Here is a 17,381-nt window from a genome sequence, read left to right on the forward strand (position 1 = left end):
AAACTCTTCAGTAGTAAGCGTGTTATTAATGACCAATTATACAATTATTATATGACCCTTTTCATTCCTTTATTCTTTCTTCCCATCCACACCAGGGAAACCTACACCCATCCTCCAGGCAGCTAATCCAGCCATTGTTCCTATGGATACCATTGCACCACAATCAACTATGGAACTTGCGCCTCTCACCAACTCCTACCGCTTCATCATCTTTAACATCTCTCACCACTAGGTCCTTACCTGGCTGCTTGGATGTAGCTTATCTACTACTCATCCTAAACAGTCCCACTGCTGAACCCAAGAAGCCTCAAACTGCCAGCATGTCACACGTTCCTAACAAGTCTCCACAGTTCTGGAATGTGTGGGTTTTGAAGGGTTGTCTCCTAGAAGCATAGAAATCAACTCTGTCCACATGAATCCAGGTTCCCCATCAGACACGCACCGAAATGCACTCAGACTATGAATCCAACTTTCTTCATTCTTTTCCTATGGTAATGGTAATGTTTATTTGTAAAGCACTTCTACACAAGGCCAGTGTTTCAAAGCACTCAAGCAGGGCGGGAACAAGGGGAAAAAAACAACAGTCATTCAGAGACCTTGAATTTCTGAATGATACAAGTATGCAAAGGCAGAGAAGTGAATATAATACAGTTAACAGTTTAGATAACAGCAAGTAGGTCTGTCAACGATTCTGCAGTTTTTCCAAGAGCATTTAGGCGCAACCATGCAAGGAGGGGAGACAGGGAAAATAGACGATCTTCAAGGCATGGTACGTTTAGATCGTGCAAGTGCACAGACGGTACAGGAGAGGGGGGGCCGGGCTGGGGAGGAGAACAAGTGCAGGGGGGGACTCCAAGTGCGCCCAGTCCGTCAGAATCTGGGTAACTGCTGAGAGATGCCACTCTCATGAGTCATTGACCATTGCAGTAGTGATGAGGCAAGTGCAGGACCAGAGGCAAGTGCGTGAGGACTTGCGAGGGTGCCGGGGAGCAGTAAAACTCAGAGGTACGCCAGGTGGCCAGTCAGCTAGCTGTGTGGGAAAGGAGGGGGAGAGGGATAGAGCAGAGAGAGAGGATAGCAGGGCAGAGGGAGAGAGAGAAGGAGGAGAAAAGGAATGTCTTAAGGACTTTCCTAGTGAATATTTCAGCAGCATTTCACACTGTTAATCACCCCTCCCTTCTTATATCCACTTAGTCTCCGACATCAGCAACTCTGCACATTCCTTGACCATCTTCTGCTTTTATGATTGTTGCTTTGCTGAGTAATGTTACCCACACACCTCCAAACACACCCCTCTCAAGTGGGAGCCCCCACGGCTCTTGGCGACACTCTAACCCTCCTCTTTTTAAGAGCTCACATCTATGACTACTTTTTACAGAAAGCACTCCCATTTTCTTCTTCTTGCCCTCCCTTACCACTGTACTATTTACATGCATTTCTGTCTCTCTGCTATCCACAACTGCATGGAACTTCACTGTGTCATGTTGAGCTTCTCAAAGATGGAAGTTATTTAACTCCCAGCCTGTAATGGCCTACATCTGCATCCCTCCCTCAAAAGCAGCTGACCTCCTCAGATCTACCTGCAAGGCTTGCAACCTGAGATTACTCTTTGCAAGGGACTCAAACTTCAACACTTCATACTGTCCAGCAACACGGCTGCAAAACGGAGCCTAGCAAACACTAGAAACATATTTTCTCTCCTCAGCTGCTGCTCGGCCTAAACTGTCATTGATATTTTTGCTTTCAACAGACTACATCACTGTTGCAACCTCCCCATTGGCCTCTGGCTCTACTCCTTGGGCTCCAAAAACAAAGATCTTAACTTTTTGACTTGCATTCTCTATAACTTTCCCCATTCCCCCCACACTACTGCCCACCGCATGCATGTCCGCTGGCTCTCTATGCATCATCAAGCCCTTCACACTCTTCAGACTACTCCTCTTAGTCTTTAACTCTATACATGGTCTTGCTTCCCCATCTTGCTACCTCCATTTCCCGCTGCTCACTACCATGCACGCTTTCTTCTAATGTCTTGCTTAACCTTACTGTCACCCAATCACAATGGCCTGCCCTCACTTCCATTCCAACCCCCTCATTGCCTCCTACTAGGGGGGCTCTTTATCAAGATGATGGGCCTAAACTGTCATTGATATTTTTGCTTTCAACAGACTACATCACTGTTGCAACCTCCCCATTGGCCTCTGGCTCTACTCCTTGGGCTCCAAAAACAAAGATCTTAACTTTTTGACTTGCATTCTCTATAACTTTCCCCATTCCCCCCACACTACTGCCCACCGCATGCATGTCCGCTGGCTCTCTATGCATCATCAAGCCCTTCACACTCTTCAGACTACTCCTCTTAGTCTTTAACTCTATACATGGTCTTGCTTCCCCATCTTGCTACCTCCATTTCCCGCTGCTCACTACCATGCACGCTTTCTTCTAATGTCTTGCTTAACCTTACTGTCACCCAATCACAATGGCCTGCCCTCACTTCCATTCCAACCCCCTCATTGCCTCCTACTAGGGGGGCTCTTTATCAAGATGATGGGCCTCATTACACGGTAGGCAGTAAGGGTTTACCGGTACCAGTAAGGGCACTGGTACCGCTAAACCCTTAACGCCTTACTACGAGGTCCCTTTGCGGGACCCGACCTTAACGGCTGGTCTAGACCAGCCGTTAAAGTTGGGACCCGCAAAGGGACCTTGGTGCTAATTAGGGTACCGCAATTTGCGGTACTGTAATTAGCACCTTCCCGATTCCTATTATGCCCTATGGGGAAAAAATGGGAATGGGGAAGGGCCATGGAGGAAGGGGAATTAACGCCCCACCAAGCTTGGAATGGGGTGGTAATTCCCCTTTCCTCCATGGTGGTACCGGTATGGTACCGGCAGCAACCATGGTGCTAATAGCACCAGGGTTTACCGCCTTCCGTGTATGAGGCCCGATATCTACTATTCTAGCATTCTCATAGGCACTTAAGCAGCACCTCCTCACTCCTAAAGTTAGCATTTCCACGGACCCATCTCCTTATCCCACCGTCATAACCTCCACCATCGGCCATCTTCCCTGCCCTCTGCTCTACACAACATTGGTGTGCCTACTGCTTCTCAGTTTGTGAAGCATTTCTGTTTGAAGAAGTATGTGGCCTACTGTCAAATCAAAACAAACAAATGACTTTTGTTTCCAACTTCTGAAGCAGTTTCTGGCTCTTCAACTGTGTGATGACAGCTCTCAGTATTTGGTAACGGTAGATTGTGTCTGAGATCACCAGATCCATTCGCAAAAGGGCCTGATTTTTTTAAAATCCAACAACATTCCTTCTGCTACGCTTGAATGAGTAACACAAATTTGTGTTAATACAGGGGATTGTGGTTTACTGCACCACCTGCTGTAAGAATTGTCAAATGACATGGCAGGAGAAGACTCCGGATGGCCTGTGCTAATAGGCTAAATTAACTTTATGAGTATCAGTCCATAACAAAGCGAGTATTGTTTTTAGTTAGAAAATCTCTTACCCCACCGAGAAGACCGCCGGTAACGCCACTCTGGAAGACAAATAGATTGTTAGGCTGGTCTGAACAGAAATCCCTCTTCCACCGCTCTCAAACCATAAGGCATCATGGAAAAATATGTTACCACAGTGTGCCTAAGTTTGTTCACAATACTGCTTTGTAAGAGGAACAGTGATCAGTATTAGGGGAGGACTCAAACACTGCAAAACCTGCTGTAAGGAATGGCAAGTATGCCCAAAGTTATTATGAACATAAAAAAGTAGAAGACTCCATTAGCAGCGGGGATCATGACACATCACAAAGCCTGCTGTAAACACAGGCCTTAGCTTAGTGGATCTTTGAGTGAGGGTTTGGAATCTCAGAAGAATCCCCTCTCCCTCTTTACTCCCAACAGTAGCAAAAATAATGTAGGTTTTACGTAAGACCTCCGACAGTACCCAAAGCAGTAGTCTTTAGGAAGAATGAAGCGGTACATGATCAGAGAAGATATTGTACATTATAACACAGAGCTGGAGATATTGAAAGATTGACATTTCCTCAGCCCACCACAAATCACTTCCTTTTACCCAGGCATGGCAACCAATCCGGTCATGGTTGCAGCAGCAAACCACCTAATGAGTACCCCCGGATCATAAGAGAGATTCTTATTGCAGGAAGAGTAAGGAAAGTCTCAGAACCAGACCTTGCAGACTGCAGCATAGTCTCATAACTGCATTCTCTCTCCATATATTTACTTACTTTTTAGGATATTACGACATTCTGAAAAAACTTTACTTATAATAGATTTGAATTTCAATATTACAACAAATTTTTGATTTCTATTTTTAATGAAGACTCCATCCCTTCGCTGTGCTACTAGGATTGTAGCTGGAAATCACTAGTTCATGAAACCCGATCTTCTTTGGGAATCTCGGCACTGACAAAGCCTACTGTAATAAAGCTACCCCCCTTCGAGGAGACGTGGGGAGCAGTGTAAGACTAGGGAGTGATGACACACTGCAAAGAAGGCTGTGCATCAACATCTGCTTGAACGTGTCTGTGAGGCTTTCTGCTCCTGCGGAATCCCCTGCCCTGTACCCCTCACCCCAACAGTAGAGAATTGTAATTGATGTTTTACCACAATTCCGCCAGCTAGGTTTGTAACGCCGCCCTTGAGGAGAAAGAGAGATCTGCATTAGCAGGAGAAATGCGACACACTGCAAATTCGTCTGTCACAAATTTTAAAATGGTAAAGTTCCCTAAACCCATAAAGAATCTCTTATCATTACCCAGCTGTACCTGGAGTCATCACCTGCAAACTGATACCACTGTGTGGTTTATCCCATACAGTGGTCCAGTTCAGCACAGACTAAAAGGCGTGATAGCCTATGTGCCCGCACTTTCCACAGCCCGGCGTGCATTCTCTCATGCTCTGCAGTGATGTAAAGGTGGCATTTACGACATCCGTGGCAGACCCTTAAATTACTCTGAGCAATGAGATGACTTGCCATCTCCCAGAGCCAATGCAACCAATGATGACCAACTACCTGTACAAGCATCACTGTGAACAAAGATGTTTAAAGTTTGCATAGAGTATGTATGTTATATATGCAGCGCTAACACCATGCAAATAAAACTGACAAGAGCTTGAATTAAAGTTGGCCTTACCAATAATCCACCAGAAGAACCACCACTGCCACCACCGCCCTGCAGAAGAAGTGAAATAAATCTTTAGTAAAGCAAAACTGGTGCACCAGCAGAATCTCTTCCCCACCCTGTACACCTCCTAACCACGGACTGCAAGTGGGAGCTGCTCAATTTTATAAGAACCTCATGATTAAATAGTGCAACATCAATGCAAATCACTGTCACTACTGTAAGCATAGAGGCCAGACTCCCTCTGCAGGCATCCCCACAAGCAATGACGTCACTAAACCTGTGCAAGCATCACTGTAAGCACTGTCATGCATAGCTCTGCTGCTGTCATCTTCTGCATAGTTTCATTGAAGGTTCTCTAGCACTTGCTAATGGATCCTTTCTCTTTCCTGTAGGGTCCTCCACGTAAATTGCAGCACATCTCACTTGCAAGCAATGATATCCCTATGCAAGCAACACACCTAAAAAAAACAGAAATAAAACATGGCTGACTAAAACTGCTTTCTTCCAGCTACCAGTCTATTGCCCACACCGGTGAGGCTTGCTCTCATAAGAACTGTGAGAAGACAGGCATTGTACCAATCAGATAAACATATGAAATATAATCAGGGGAGTAGCTGGAAAAAAACATATTTCAAAGAACCAAGAAGCTGTAATGTTACATGGTCTACACTCTCCAATTCTGATAACTATGACATAAAATAACATAACAAATATAAACAATTCTTGATGCGTGCCAAAGGTAGAACAGTACCCAAAGCAGTCATGTTGGCATTGCTACGGCGGGTCCAAAACAAAGATTTGTCTTGGCACCAACACGTTTGCAATTATTTCTGAAAGAGAGATGGGTATATCAATTTAAATCGTGGTAGTGTGAGGATTGCACAGAAAGGGCCCAAGTTAGCAATTAGAGCAAGTCCCTGATAGTCCTGCTGAAGGAAAACCTCCTGGAAACTGCCCTACCACTTGTCGATCTGTGGGTCTGACCATTCACAGCAGATGCTGTTCAGACTCCCCACAGATTCAGCAAGGGTATTCACTCACCACATGTGATGATCCTCTCAAAGGAGCCCTAAAGGGGCTATTTCGTGAAGTTCGCTGCATCGGTATGTATATATTTATTTCTTATTCTGTGGTGCCCAGTGCCAGCATGCTGAATAAAAGGTTTTTCTATTGGTCAACCAATCCGTACAGCATTCCTCGGCATTCCTGATCACCCAGGAAAACCACCTGTGAGGCTCAACAGCTCTCCACAAAAGTTTTTTTGTTTTGAGGGGGCGCTGCTACTTCTGGCTATGAGTTGGTATAACTGTCCCTGGGTGTGCGGCACAATCACACCTGTTTGAATGTTGGCAGAATTGTTATGTTTGGCCTGTATGTGGTTATGAGCGCAGTGCCTCTGCACCACCAAAGTGTTGCTGTCATGAACACCTTGTTGTTTGTCCCACATGCGAACATGGCATTTCTCATAGAGCCTTTATCATTCCATCATTATTTACTGTGGGTCAGGTGATGCAGTGCTGCAGTGAAAGCTACTCTTGTAAGATGGAGAGTCTTCTGTTTTCTATATTGCTCCAAGCATTGCAAAGCTACACGTCCTGAGCAATCTGTGCACACTCTCAGAAAGTTGAGACAACATGCAGATCTTTCTCGGCCGGTATCTGCTATGGCTTTACAGGCAGGCACGTGGGTTGTGCCGGTAGCAACACACACATCATGGAGGAACTAATTGTTTACAGCTAGTCTAGTCACTTATTACAGTACAGCTTAATGTAGTCAAGAAGGTTGTTAGATCATGTTTGTCAGCAGCATGTCTATACAAGGATATCTTCCATTCCCCCTGCCCTTACATTTCCCATCTATTGCTATCAAGAGGTAAATGTAAATACAAGTGCAGCTTTTTAGTGTCTCCTGCTTTCCTAGTCCTACTCTGGCTGCTATTAACAACCTCTAACCTCTAACATTCTACCTTCCACCATCTACCATCTCTTTGCACACCAATGTTTTCACATTATAACACGTTAAAACAAACACGTAAATAATAAAACAAACTTCGCAAATTATTGTATGTCTACCCCTGACTCGTTAATAAGAGGACATGAGGTGATTGCAGAGCATGGTCGATGGAGGAGGTAAAGCTGCATGAACTCATGAATGAGGTTATAATTATATATGCTTGTCCGTTCACAAAATCACCCCTACTCTTCAGGCCATGCTGTCGCTCATACAGACCGCCAGCGTCCTTTGCAACGTACTCCATAGCCAGGAACTATGCTAAGATCAAAGACATCTTAGATGCCCCACTTGCTCTCTATTCCCCCCTCTCTATCTCTCTGTCTCGCCTCCTTCGCCCATTGCACATATCCATACCTTGCATGGGTAGTATAGCTCAGTGGCAATGCGCTTGTCTTGGGACACAGAGCAAAGCATGCTTGAATCCCTGGTCGCACTTAGAAAACTCTTCAGTAGTAAGCATGTTATTAATGACCAATTATACAATTATTATATGACCCTTTTCATTCCTTTATTCTTTCTTCCAATCCACACCAGGAACACGTACACCCATCCTCCAGGCAGCTAATCCAGCCTTTGTTCCTATAGATACCATTGCACCAGAATCAACTATGGAACTTGCGCCTCTCACCAACTCCTACCGCTTCACCATCTTTAACATCTCTCACCACTAGGTCCTTACCTGGCTGCTTGGATGTAGCTTATCTACTACTCATCCTAAACAGTCCCACTGCTGAACCCAAGAAGCCTACAAACTGCCAGCCTGTCACACGTTCCTCACAAGTCTCCACAGTTCTGGAATGTGTGGGTTTTGAAGGGTTGTCTCCTACAAGCATAGAAATCAACTCTGTCCACATGTATCCAGGTTCCCCATCAGACACGCACCGAAATGCACTCAGACTATGAATCCAACTTTCTTCATTCTTTTTCTATGGTAATGGTAATGTTTATTTGTAAAGCACCTCTACACAAGGCCAGTGTTTCAAAGCACTCAAGCAGGGCGGGAACAAGGGGAAAAAAACAACAGTCATTCAGAGTTCTTGAATTTCTGAATGATACAAGTATGCAAAGGCAGAGAAGTGCATATAATACAGTTAACAGTTTAGATAACAGCAAGTAGGTCTGACAACGATTCTGCAGTTTTTCCAAGAGCATTTAGGCGCAACCATGCAAGGAGGGGAGACAGGGAAAATAGACGATCTTCAAGGCATGGTACGTTTAGATCGTGCAAGTGCACAGACGGTACAGGAGAGGGGGGTCGGGCTGGGGAGGAGAACAAGTGCAGGGGGGGACTCCAAGTGCGCCCAGTCCGTCAGAATCTGGGTAACTGCTGAGAGATGCCACTCTCATGGGTCATTGACCACTGCAGTAGTGATGAGGCAAGTGCAGGACCAGAGGCAAGTGCGTGAGGACTTGCGAGGGTGCCGGGGAGCAGTAAAACTCAGAGGTACGCCAGGTGGCCAGTCAGCTAGCTGTGTGGGAAAGGAGGGGGAGAGGGATAGAGCAGAGAGAGAGGATAGCAGGGCAGAGGGAGAGAGAGAAGGAGGAGAAAAGGAATGTTTTAAGGACTTTCCTAATGAATATTTCAGCAGCATTTCACACTGTTAATCACCCCTCCCTTCTTATATCCACTTAGTCTCCGACATCAGCAACTCTGCGCATTCCTTGACCATCTTCTGCTTTTATGATTGTTGCTTTGCTGAGTAATGTTACCCACACACCTCCAAACACACCCCTCTCAAGTGGGAGCCCCCACGGCTCTTGGCGACACTCTAACCCTCCTCTTTTTATGAGCTCACATCTATGACTACTTTTTACAGAAAGCACTCCCATTGTCTTCTTCTTGCCCTCCCATACCACTGTACTATTTACATGCATTTCTGTCTCTCTGCTATCCACAACTGCATGGAACTTCACTGTGTCATGTTGAGCTTCTCAAAGATGGAAGTTATTTAACTCCCAGCCTGTAATGGCCTACATCTGCATCCCTCCCCCAAAAGCAGCTGACCTCCTCAGATCTACCTGCAAGGCTTGCAACCTGAGATTACTCTTTGCAAGGGACTCAGACTTCAACACTTCATACTGTCCAGCAACACGGCTGCAAAACGGAGCCTAGCAAACACTAGAAACATATGTTCTCTCCTCAGCTGCTGCTCGGCCAAAACTGTCATTGATATTTTTGCTTTCAACAGACTACATCACTGTTGCAACCTCCCCATTGGCCTCTGGCTCTACTCCTTGGGCTCCAAAAACAAAGATCTTAACTTTTTGACTTGCATTCTCTATAACTTTCCCCATTCCCCCCACACCTCTGCCCACCGCATGCATGTCCGCTGGCTCTCAATGCAGCATCAAGCCCTTCACACTCTTCAGACTACTCCTCTTAGTCTTTAACTCTATACATGGTCTTGCTTCCCCATCTTGCTACCTCCATTTCCCGCTGCTCACTACCATGCACGCTTTCTTCTAATGTCCTGCTTAACCTTACTGTCACCCAATCACAATGGGCTGCCCTCACTTCCATTCCAACCCCCTCATTGCCTCCTACTAGGGGGGCTCTTTATCAAGATGATGGGCCTCATTACACGGTAGGCAGTAAGGGTTTACCGGTACCAGTAAGGGCACCGGTACCGCTAAACCCTTAACGCCTTACTACGAGGTCCCTTTGCCATGTTGTTTACCGCCTTCCGTGTAATGAGGCCCGATATCTACTATTCTAGCATTCTCATAGGCACTTAAGCAGCACCTCCTCACTCCTAAAGTTAGCATTTCCACGGACCCATCTCCTTATCCCACCGTCGTAACCTCCACCATCGGCCATCTTCCCTGCCCTCTGCTGTACATAACATTGGTGTGCCTACTGCTTCTCAGTTTGTAAAGCATTTCTGTTTGAAGAAGTATGTGGCCTACTGTCAAATCAAAACAAATGACTTTTGTTTCCAACTTCTGAAGCAGTTTCTGGCTCCTCAACTGTGTGATGACAGCTCTCAGTATTTGGTAACGGTAGATTGTGTCTGAGATCACCAGATCCATTCGCAAAAGGGCCTGATTTTTTTAAAATCCAACAACATTCCTCCTGCTACGCTTGAATGAGTAACACAAATTTGTGTTAATAGAGGGGATTGTGGCTTACTGCACCACCTGCTGTAAGAATTGTCAAATGACATGGCAGGAGAAGACTCCGGATGGCCTGTGCTAATAGGCTAAATTAACTTTATGAGTGTCATTCCATAACAAAGCGAGTATTGTTTTTATGGTAATGGTAATCTCTTAACCCACCGAGAATATCGCCGGTAACGCTACCCTGGAAGACGAATAGATTGTTAGGCTGGTCTGAACAGAAATCCCTCTTCCACCACTCTCAAACCATAAAGCATCTTGGAAAAATATGTTACCACAGTGTGCCTAAGTTTGTTCACAATAGTGCTTTGTAAGAGTAACAGTGATCAGTATTAGGGGAGGACTCAAACACTGCAAAACCTGCTGTAAGGAATGGCAAGTATGCCCGAAGTTATTATGAACATAAAAAAGTAGAAGACTCCATTAGCAGCGGGGATCATGACACATCACAAAGCCTGCTGTAAACACAGGCCTTAGCTTAGTGGATCTTTGAGTGAGGGTTTGGAATCTCAGAAGAATCCCCTCTCCCTCTTTACTCCCAACAGTAGGAAAAATAATGTAGATTTTACGTAAGACCTCCGACAGTACCCAAAGCAGTAGTCTTTAGGAAGAATGAAGCGGTACATGATCAGAGAAGATATTGTACATTATAACACAGAGCTGGAGATATTGAAAGATTGACATTTCCTCAGCCCACCACAAATCACTTCCTTTTACCCAGGCATGGCAACCAATCCGGTCATGGTTGCAGCAGCAAACCACCTAATGAGTACCCCCGGATCATAAGAGAGATTCTTATTGCAGGAAGAGTAAGGAAAGTCTCAGAAACAGACCTTGCAGACTGCAGCATAGTCTCATAACTGCATTCTCTCTCCATATATTTACTTACTTTTTAGAATATTACGACATTCTGAAAACACTTTACTTATAATAGATTTGAATTTCAATAATACAACAACTTTTTGATTTCTTTTTTTAATGAAGACTCCAACCCTTCGCTGTGCTACTAGGATTGTAGTTGGAAATCACTAGTTCATGAAACCCGATCTTCTTTGGGAATCTCGGCACTGACAAAGCTTACTGTAATAAAGCTACCCCCCTTCGAGGAGACGTGGGGAGCAGTGTAAGACTAGGGAGTGGTGACACACTGCAAAGAAGGCTGTGCATCAACATCTGCTTGAACGTGTTTGTGAGGCTTTCTGCTCCTGCGGAATCCCCTGCCCCGTACCCCTCACCCCAACAGTAGAGAATTGTAATTGATGTTTTACCAGAACTCCGCCAACTAGGCCTGTAACGCCGCCCTTGAGGAGAAAGAGAGATCTGCATTAGCAGGAGAAATGCGACACACTGCAAATTCGTCTGTCACAAATTTTAAAATGGTAAAGTTCCCTAAACCCATAAAGAATCACTTATCATTACCTGGACGCTGTCTGGGCACACCGAATCAGGGTTGCAGAAATAGAATATGCATGCGCAGAGCAGAGCAAGAAAAATTAGGGAAGGAGTCTTCAGAAAATGGAAATCACACAGACCAATCCGATTGGGGCATAGTCTCATAACTGCATTCTCTCTACATATATTTATTTACTTATTAGGATATTACGACACTCTGAAAACACTTTACTTATAACACATTTGCATTTCAACATTACCAACCCTTTTTTATTTCTAGTTTTAATGAAGACTCCATCCCTTCGCTGTGCTGCTCGGATTGCAGCTGGAAATCACTAGTTCATGAAACCTGATCTTGTTTGTGAATCTCGGCACTGGCAAAGCCTACTGTAATAAAGCTACCCCCTTCGAGGGGGCGTGGGGAGCAGTGTAAGAGCAGGGAACTTTGGCACACGGTAAAGAAGGCTGTGCATCAACATCTGCTTGAACGTGTCTGTAAGGCTTTCTGCTCCAGCAGAATCCCCTGTCCCGTACCCCTTACCCACAACAGTAGAGAATTGTAATTGATGTTTTACCAAAATTCCGCTAACTGCTTGTGTAAGGCCGTTCTTGAGGAGAAAGAGAAATCTGTATTAGCAGGAAGAATGGGACACACTGCACATTCGTCTGTCACACATTTTAAAAGGGTAATGTTCTCTATTCCCACAACAATCACTTATCTTTACCTGGGCTCTGGGCCCACTGAATCAGGGTTGCAGAAATAGAATATTTATGTGCAGAGCAGAGCAAGAAATATTAGGGAAGGTGTCTTCCGAAAAGTGAAATCACACAGACCAATCGCATTGGGGCATGGTCTGATAATGGCATTCTCTCAGCCAGAGGCGTTGCTAGGGGGGGGCTAAAGGGGCTATAGCCCCGGGTCTTTTGGTTGTAGCCCCGGATAGAATCTCTGGAGCTACAACCAAAAGGCTGGCTAGCCCCCAGTCCCGACAGTTCCAACATTAGCGTAGCCCCGGGTCTTTTCCAGACCTAGCAACACCCCTGCTCTCAGCGCATGCACAATATTACAAGTTGTGTTCATACAGAATCAGTAACTGGTTCCCTTCAATGCATTTTCCACTTAGATATGAGTTGATTTTTTCCATGTATACATGCAATGAAAAACCCAATGATTCCTCGTGTGGAACGATGTTCATTTCCATTTAGCTATCACTGTTTCTGGAACTTGTCATCAAATTGTACTTAACCCCTCAAACTGCCTTCTCTTGTCAATCCCCACAGGGTTCCCTACACTAGAAGCAATCATTTGTAGAAAGGCATGTTGACATCAGAGGCGGCCTTACCACAACTCCCCCGGCTGCTTGAACAATCCCGCCCTGCAGGAGAAACAGACAGAGCATTTAAAGAAAAGAAAACTTCAGAGAAAGCCATACGACACATATACTCGATAAGCTGGGCTATAAAGCCTTCTGGTGTGTGATTCCGGCCATCCCATCCAGCTCATTGGATGACTACCTCAGGCAGTTCCTACTCAATCTATGAAATGCCCTTTACTACACTCAGAGTTGTGGGGCATTGTGACGGGTATACGTGCTTTCACTCTTGTCATGCCGTCCTGACAATGGCATTGGTACTGGAGTGCGCTGGATAATGGACTCCGATCTTACATTCTCTTGAATGGATGCAGTAACTTTGGACACTCTGCATCATTGCAGCAATATGCTAGTATTTAGCAAACACAAAGGCATCGTTCTTCTTAATGTGTGTGGTACGTGTAGAAATCATTTACCTGGTACCAGTGTTGTGGAGGCGCCTGCAGGCACACATTGCATGTTTTTACTGCATCCACGTGTCTTACTCATCGCCTGGGATAACAGTATGCAAACTAAGTGAGATTCCTCACATCCTCTACGTCATGTCCGGCGGATATTATCCACCTTCCACCTTTTAACTTCTTCTTGGACCACTAAGTGATGCACACATGTAAATCCCCTTTCCATCTTTTTTCCCCGCGATCGCCATTGCACATGGGATGACAAGAAACGTCTCTAGTGCCAATATGTGCAGCACACCATCAGGACACTTAGGGCCTGATTTACAAAAGCGTTTTAAATGGAAAAGTCCCACTCAAAAACTCTTTATGAATCAGTCCCTTACTATTAGAATGATGCCACATCCAGAATCTCGGCATGGGCTAAGGCGTGCCTATGCACACTGCCCAGCATCAAAGGGTTATTGATCCTCAGTGAATAGGCTCAGGCTCTGATTTACAAAGCATTTTTCAATGGGATTTTTCCCATTCGAAATCAGTTTTTGTAAACCCAGCCCTTCCAGCCCTTCCTCTTTAAATAACCAAGGTAAATGGAAATGGCAAAGTTCCATGCTATCTGATAAGGAATGAAGGGAGAGAGGGCCTGGCTGTCAGTTTGGACACTTGAATTAAGTAGGCTCCTCTACATCTGCCTCATTATTCAAGTTGACTGAGTGTGCAGGACCCCCTATCCACTTAAGTGTATTGTGCCCTTACCATCTCTTTCCTCTTGGCTCCTGAAGAGCCCCGGAACCGGATTTATAAAAAAAAGCTTTAAGTGTGTGCAAAGGGGTTCGCGTGACAAAGAACATTGCATAGACGAAAAGTATAGCGCTGAAAGACGATTCTTGGAATCAAATATGTGTAGACACCTGCCGCACAAAGAAAAACAAGTAGCACCCGGAACATTCCAACACGCCCGAATAATTAACACAACACAGCGGTGTCGAACAACCTTTGCACTGGGCCCATGAAAAAAAGTAATTGAGGCTTACTTACCAGCAATACCCATTGCTCATCCCCTCCAGCGACTGACTAGTCCTCATCCCAGCATCCCCACTAAACTGCGTCCCAGACCCCTAACTTCAGAGAACAAACACGTAACACCACTAAACTGCTCCCCAGCACCCTAAATCAAGGCAGCACCCACAAGTAAAACCTCAACCCAGTAGCCCCACATATCTGAGCACCAACCCCCTAACGCAAGGCAGCACCCACAATTCCACTCTCCTCCCGGTACCCCGACTGATCTGTGCACCAACCCCTAACCAAAGGTAGCACCCACAAATCCTCCCACGTGCCAGTACTCCCACTGATCCGTGCATCAACCCCCTATCTCAAGACAGCACCACAAGGCCTCCCTTGTCCCAGTCCAATGTGGATCACCAACCTACCTCAACTTCTCTGTCCTGTGCCCACTACTAAGTACACATGTTAGGCATCCATCTCCAACATGAACACCCGGAGCAGTGCCATTGCATCCAGGACAGTCCCTCTTCCATGGCTCCCCATTGGATCAAACTCAGCTGCACAACAACACCTTACCATATTGTTACTGCATCTACACTTTGGCCTCTTGATGTGCATGTGACATGTAATATGTGTAACCCAGTGATCCAGAGTGATGTCACATCTCTTCTCAACACCCCCAATGCCAATAAGTCATAACTGTGAATGAAGTGTGAGCACATCCACATTGACAATCAAGTGACAAAGGGACACCAAAACATCAGTGGACCAGAACGGAACACAACACACAATAAACTGAACCCTGCATAGTGCATGTGTGAAGGTGAATGAGCTGGCATCAGATACCACAAACATCCACACCCAGCGGAACATCCGGTCAGACACATGAAGAAATGGGTACAAACACCATCATAAAACATCTCACTCATCAACAAATGCATCTGCAAATTCACACCATTCGACACACAATGAAAACCGAATTCAAGCAACACTGATACAACAACACCAAATATGCAGTACCCCTGCACAAGAAACAGCATCAGACAACCAGCATTTGCCACATCCAGCCATCTGATGGTCCCTCTCCAGTAGGTAAAACACATTTCAAACTCAGTCAAAATAATGTGACCAATGCAAATACAACCAACCCACAACAATACCCACCACCCATGAACATATAAACACAACATATCAGCAACAGCAAACATGTATCACATATCATGCACACCAAGGATACAATTGGGCAACATGCCTGTACTGCAAAGTACGGAAGTAGGCAAGCAATAGATGTGCTTGACAAAGATATGAAACATGTTACTCCCAAAACCTGTCGCCTCCCCAAATCTACAATAGACTAAATATCTTCATCCAACATGGATCCAACATACTAAGCATTGCACATACGAAGCATGCACACATGTCCCCCAGCAAACAGCAAAGTAACAACATGATCCACAGAGTGTGCACAAAGCCCACATGACAGCCATAGAAAATAATGCCTTGGAGAACACAACCAAACCAAATGTGCAAATGGATACAAAGACAGCAAGTGGTGTGATTGAATCATGAAATTAAAATGTATTGAATACAATCTGTGTACAAAAAGGGGAGGGGAATACTTGTCCTTGAAAAAACAAATAACACAAAAAGGAAACCTACAACTAATGAACTATGTAAATGAGTCAGTGAGCTAGTCCATTGTGAACTCTGACAATGCCTCAGCCAATGCTGATTCCCTCCGCCACCTCTGCCGCTTGCAGGCGCACCTCTGTTGTTTCCTGGAGGGCTTGTAGGGCTTTCCTCATCTGAGATTCTATCTCCTACACGACCCTGCAAGACTCTCGCATGATGGTAGCCTGTGCCCGCACCAACCTCTCTTCCAACTCGTCCCTGGCCCTGGCTATTGCCGCATCACAGGTCCGCTGCCTCTCCTCCTCCTGCTGCCTCATTAACTGCATCTGGGCTGCCACCAGAGACTGTGCATGCCGCTGTGCCTCCTGCCTCACTCGCACCTTGTGTATTACTACTTGCCTCCTTCTACTAGCAATGCCCTCCAGGATTTTCCTCCTCATAAGCAACATCTCCTGCTTTCTTGCATTGTGTCTGTGGTGCAGTTACTCGCTCCAACCTGATGGTGTCCCTCCACAGCCTGTTCCCCTGTAGGCTGCTGGGCAGGCTCAGTGACCAACTCATCTGCCATTGAGTGGATGTCTACCTTTACCAGGGACCTAGGCACATGCAGACTGGGCAATGGTGGGACAGGTGCACAGGAGGCCATGGTGGTAGCTGGCATGGAGGCCTCAGAGGACGGTGACTGGGGCACAAATGAGAAGGAGGAGGAGGAGGATTGAGACATTGTAGTGGCCTTTCCAGAAGGATTGCCGGAAAGAAGTGCTGCTGCTAATTGTGAGAAGAGGCAGCCCATCTGCACATGATACTCTACAATCAGCTCACAAGATACTTGCATAGCATCACTCATAGCAGCCTACCTCCTCCGGCCACCCATTAGCAGGGGAAGCACCTCATCCCAGATGGCCCCATTGACTGGAATTGTGGTCTCTGTCTGCGTGGTGGCATCGGTGAAGGTGAGTATTCCTCCAGCAGATAGCCCTGGGAGAGTAGGTTGTGCTGACCCCTCCAAGGTGGACTGCACATCCTCATGTGTCAGGGCCAGGTGTGCAGCCTGCACACACCCACCGGTACCCTACCTGACACAGTAGGCATACCTGAAATGGCCTCAACTGCACACCCTCCTGTCTCAGGGCCAGGTGTGCAGCCTGCATGCCCCCATCTGTACCCCAACCTGACACTGTGGGCAGGACTGCAATGTCCTCCTCCTCCTTCCCCTTCTCCATCAACCCAGATTCCTCCAATGAGGTTTCCATGGTTTGGGTCCCCTATGTGGCAACGTCACCACCACCCTGTC

General features: G+C 46.0%; 1 protein-coding gene across 1 annotated transcript in view; it reads right to left on the reverse strand.

Annotated features, from left to right (window-relative positions):
• LOC138580697 (uncharacterized) overlaps nt 1-17,381 on the reverse strand; it is an 82,870-nt gene that overhangs the window by 20,498 nt on the left and 44,991 nt on the right. Inside the window, exons 11-16 of the mRNA XM_069651441.1 lie at nt 13,020-13,052; nt 12,252-12,284; nt 11,553-11,585; nt 5,164-5,202; nt 4,634-4,666; nt 3,520-3,549 (exon numbers count right to left, since the gene is read on the reverse strand). Coding sequence (XP_069507542.1) covers nt 3,520-3,549; nt 4,634-4,666; nt 5,164-5,202; nt 11,553-11,585; nt 12,252-12,284; nt 13,020-13,052 — 201 coding nt within the window. The remainder of the gene's footprint in view (nt 1-3,519; nt 3,550-4,633; nt 4,667-5,163; nt 5,203-11,552; nt 11,586-12,251; nt 12,285-13,019; nt 13,053-17,381) is intronic.

Source organism: Ambystoma mexicanum, chromosome 3p (assembly GCF_040938575.1).
Source record: "Ambystoma mexicanum isolate Mex_15411 chromosome 3p, UKY_AmexF1_1, whole genome shotgun sequence".
Classification (NCBI taxonomy): domain Eukaryota; kingdom Metazoa; phylum Chordata; class Amphibia; order Caudata; family Ambystomatidae; genus Ambystoma; species Ambystoma mexicanum.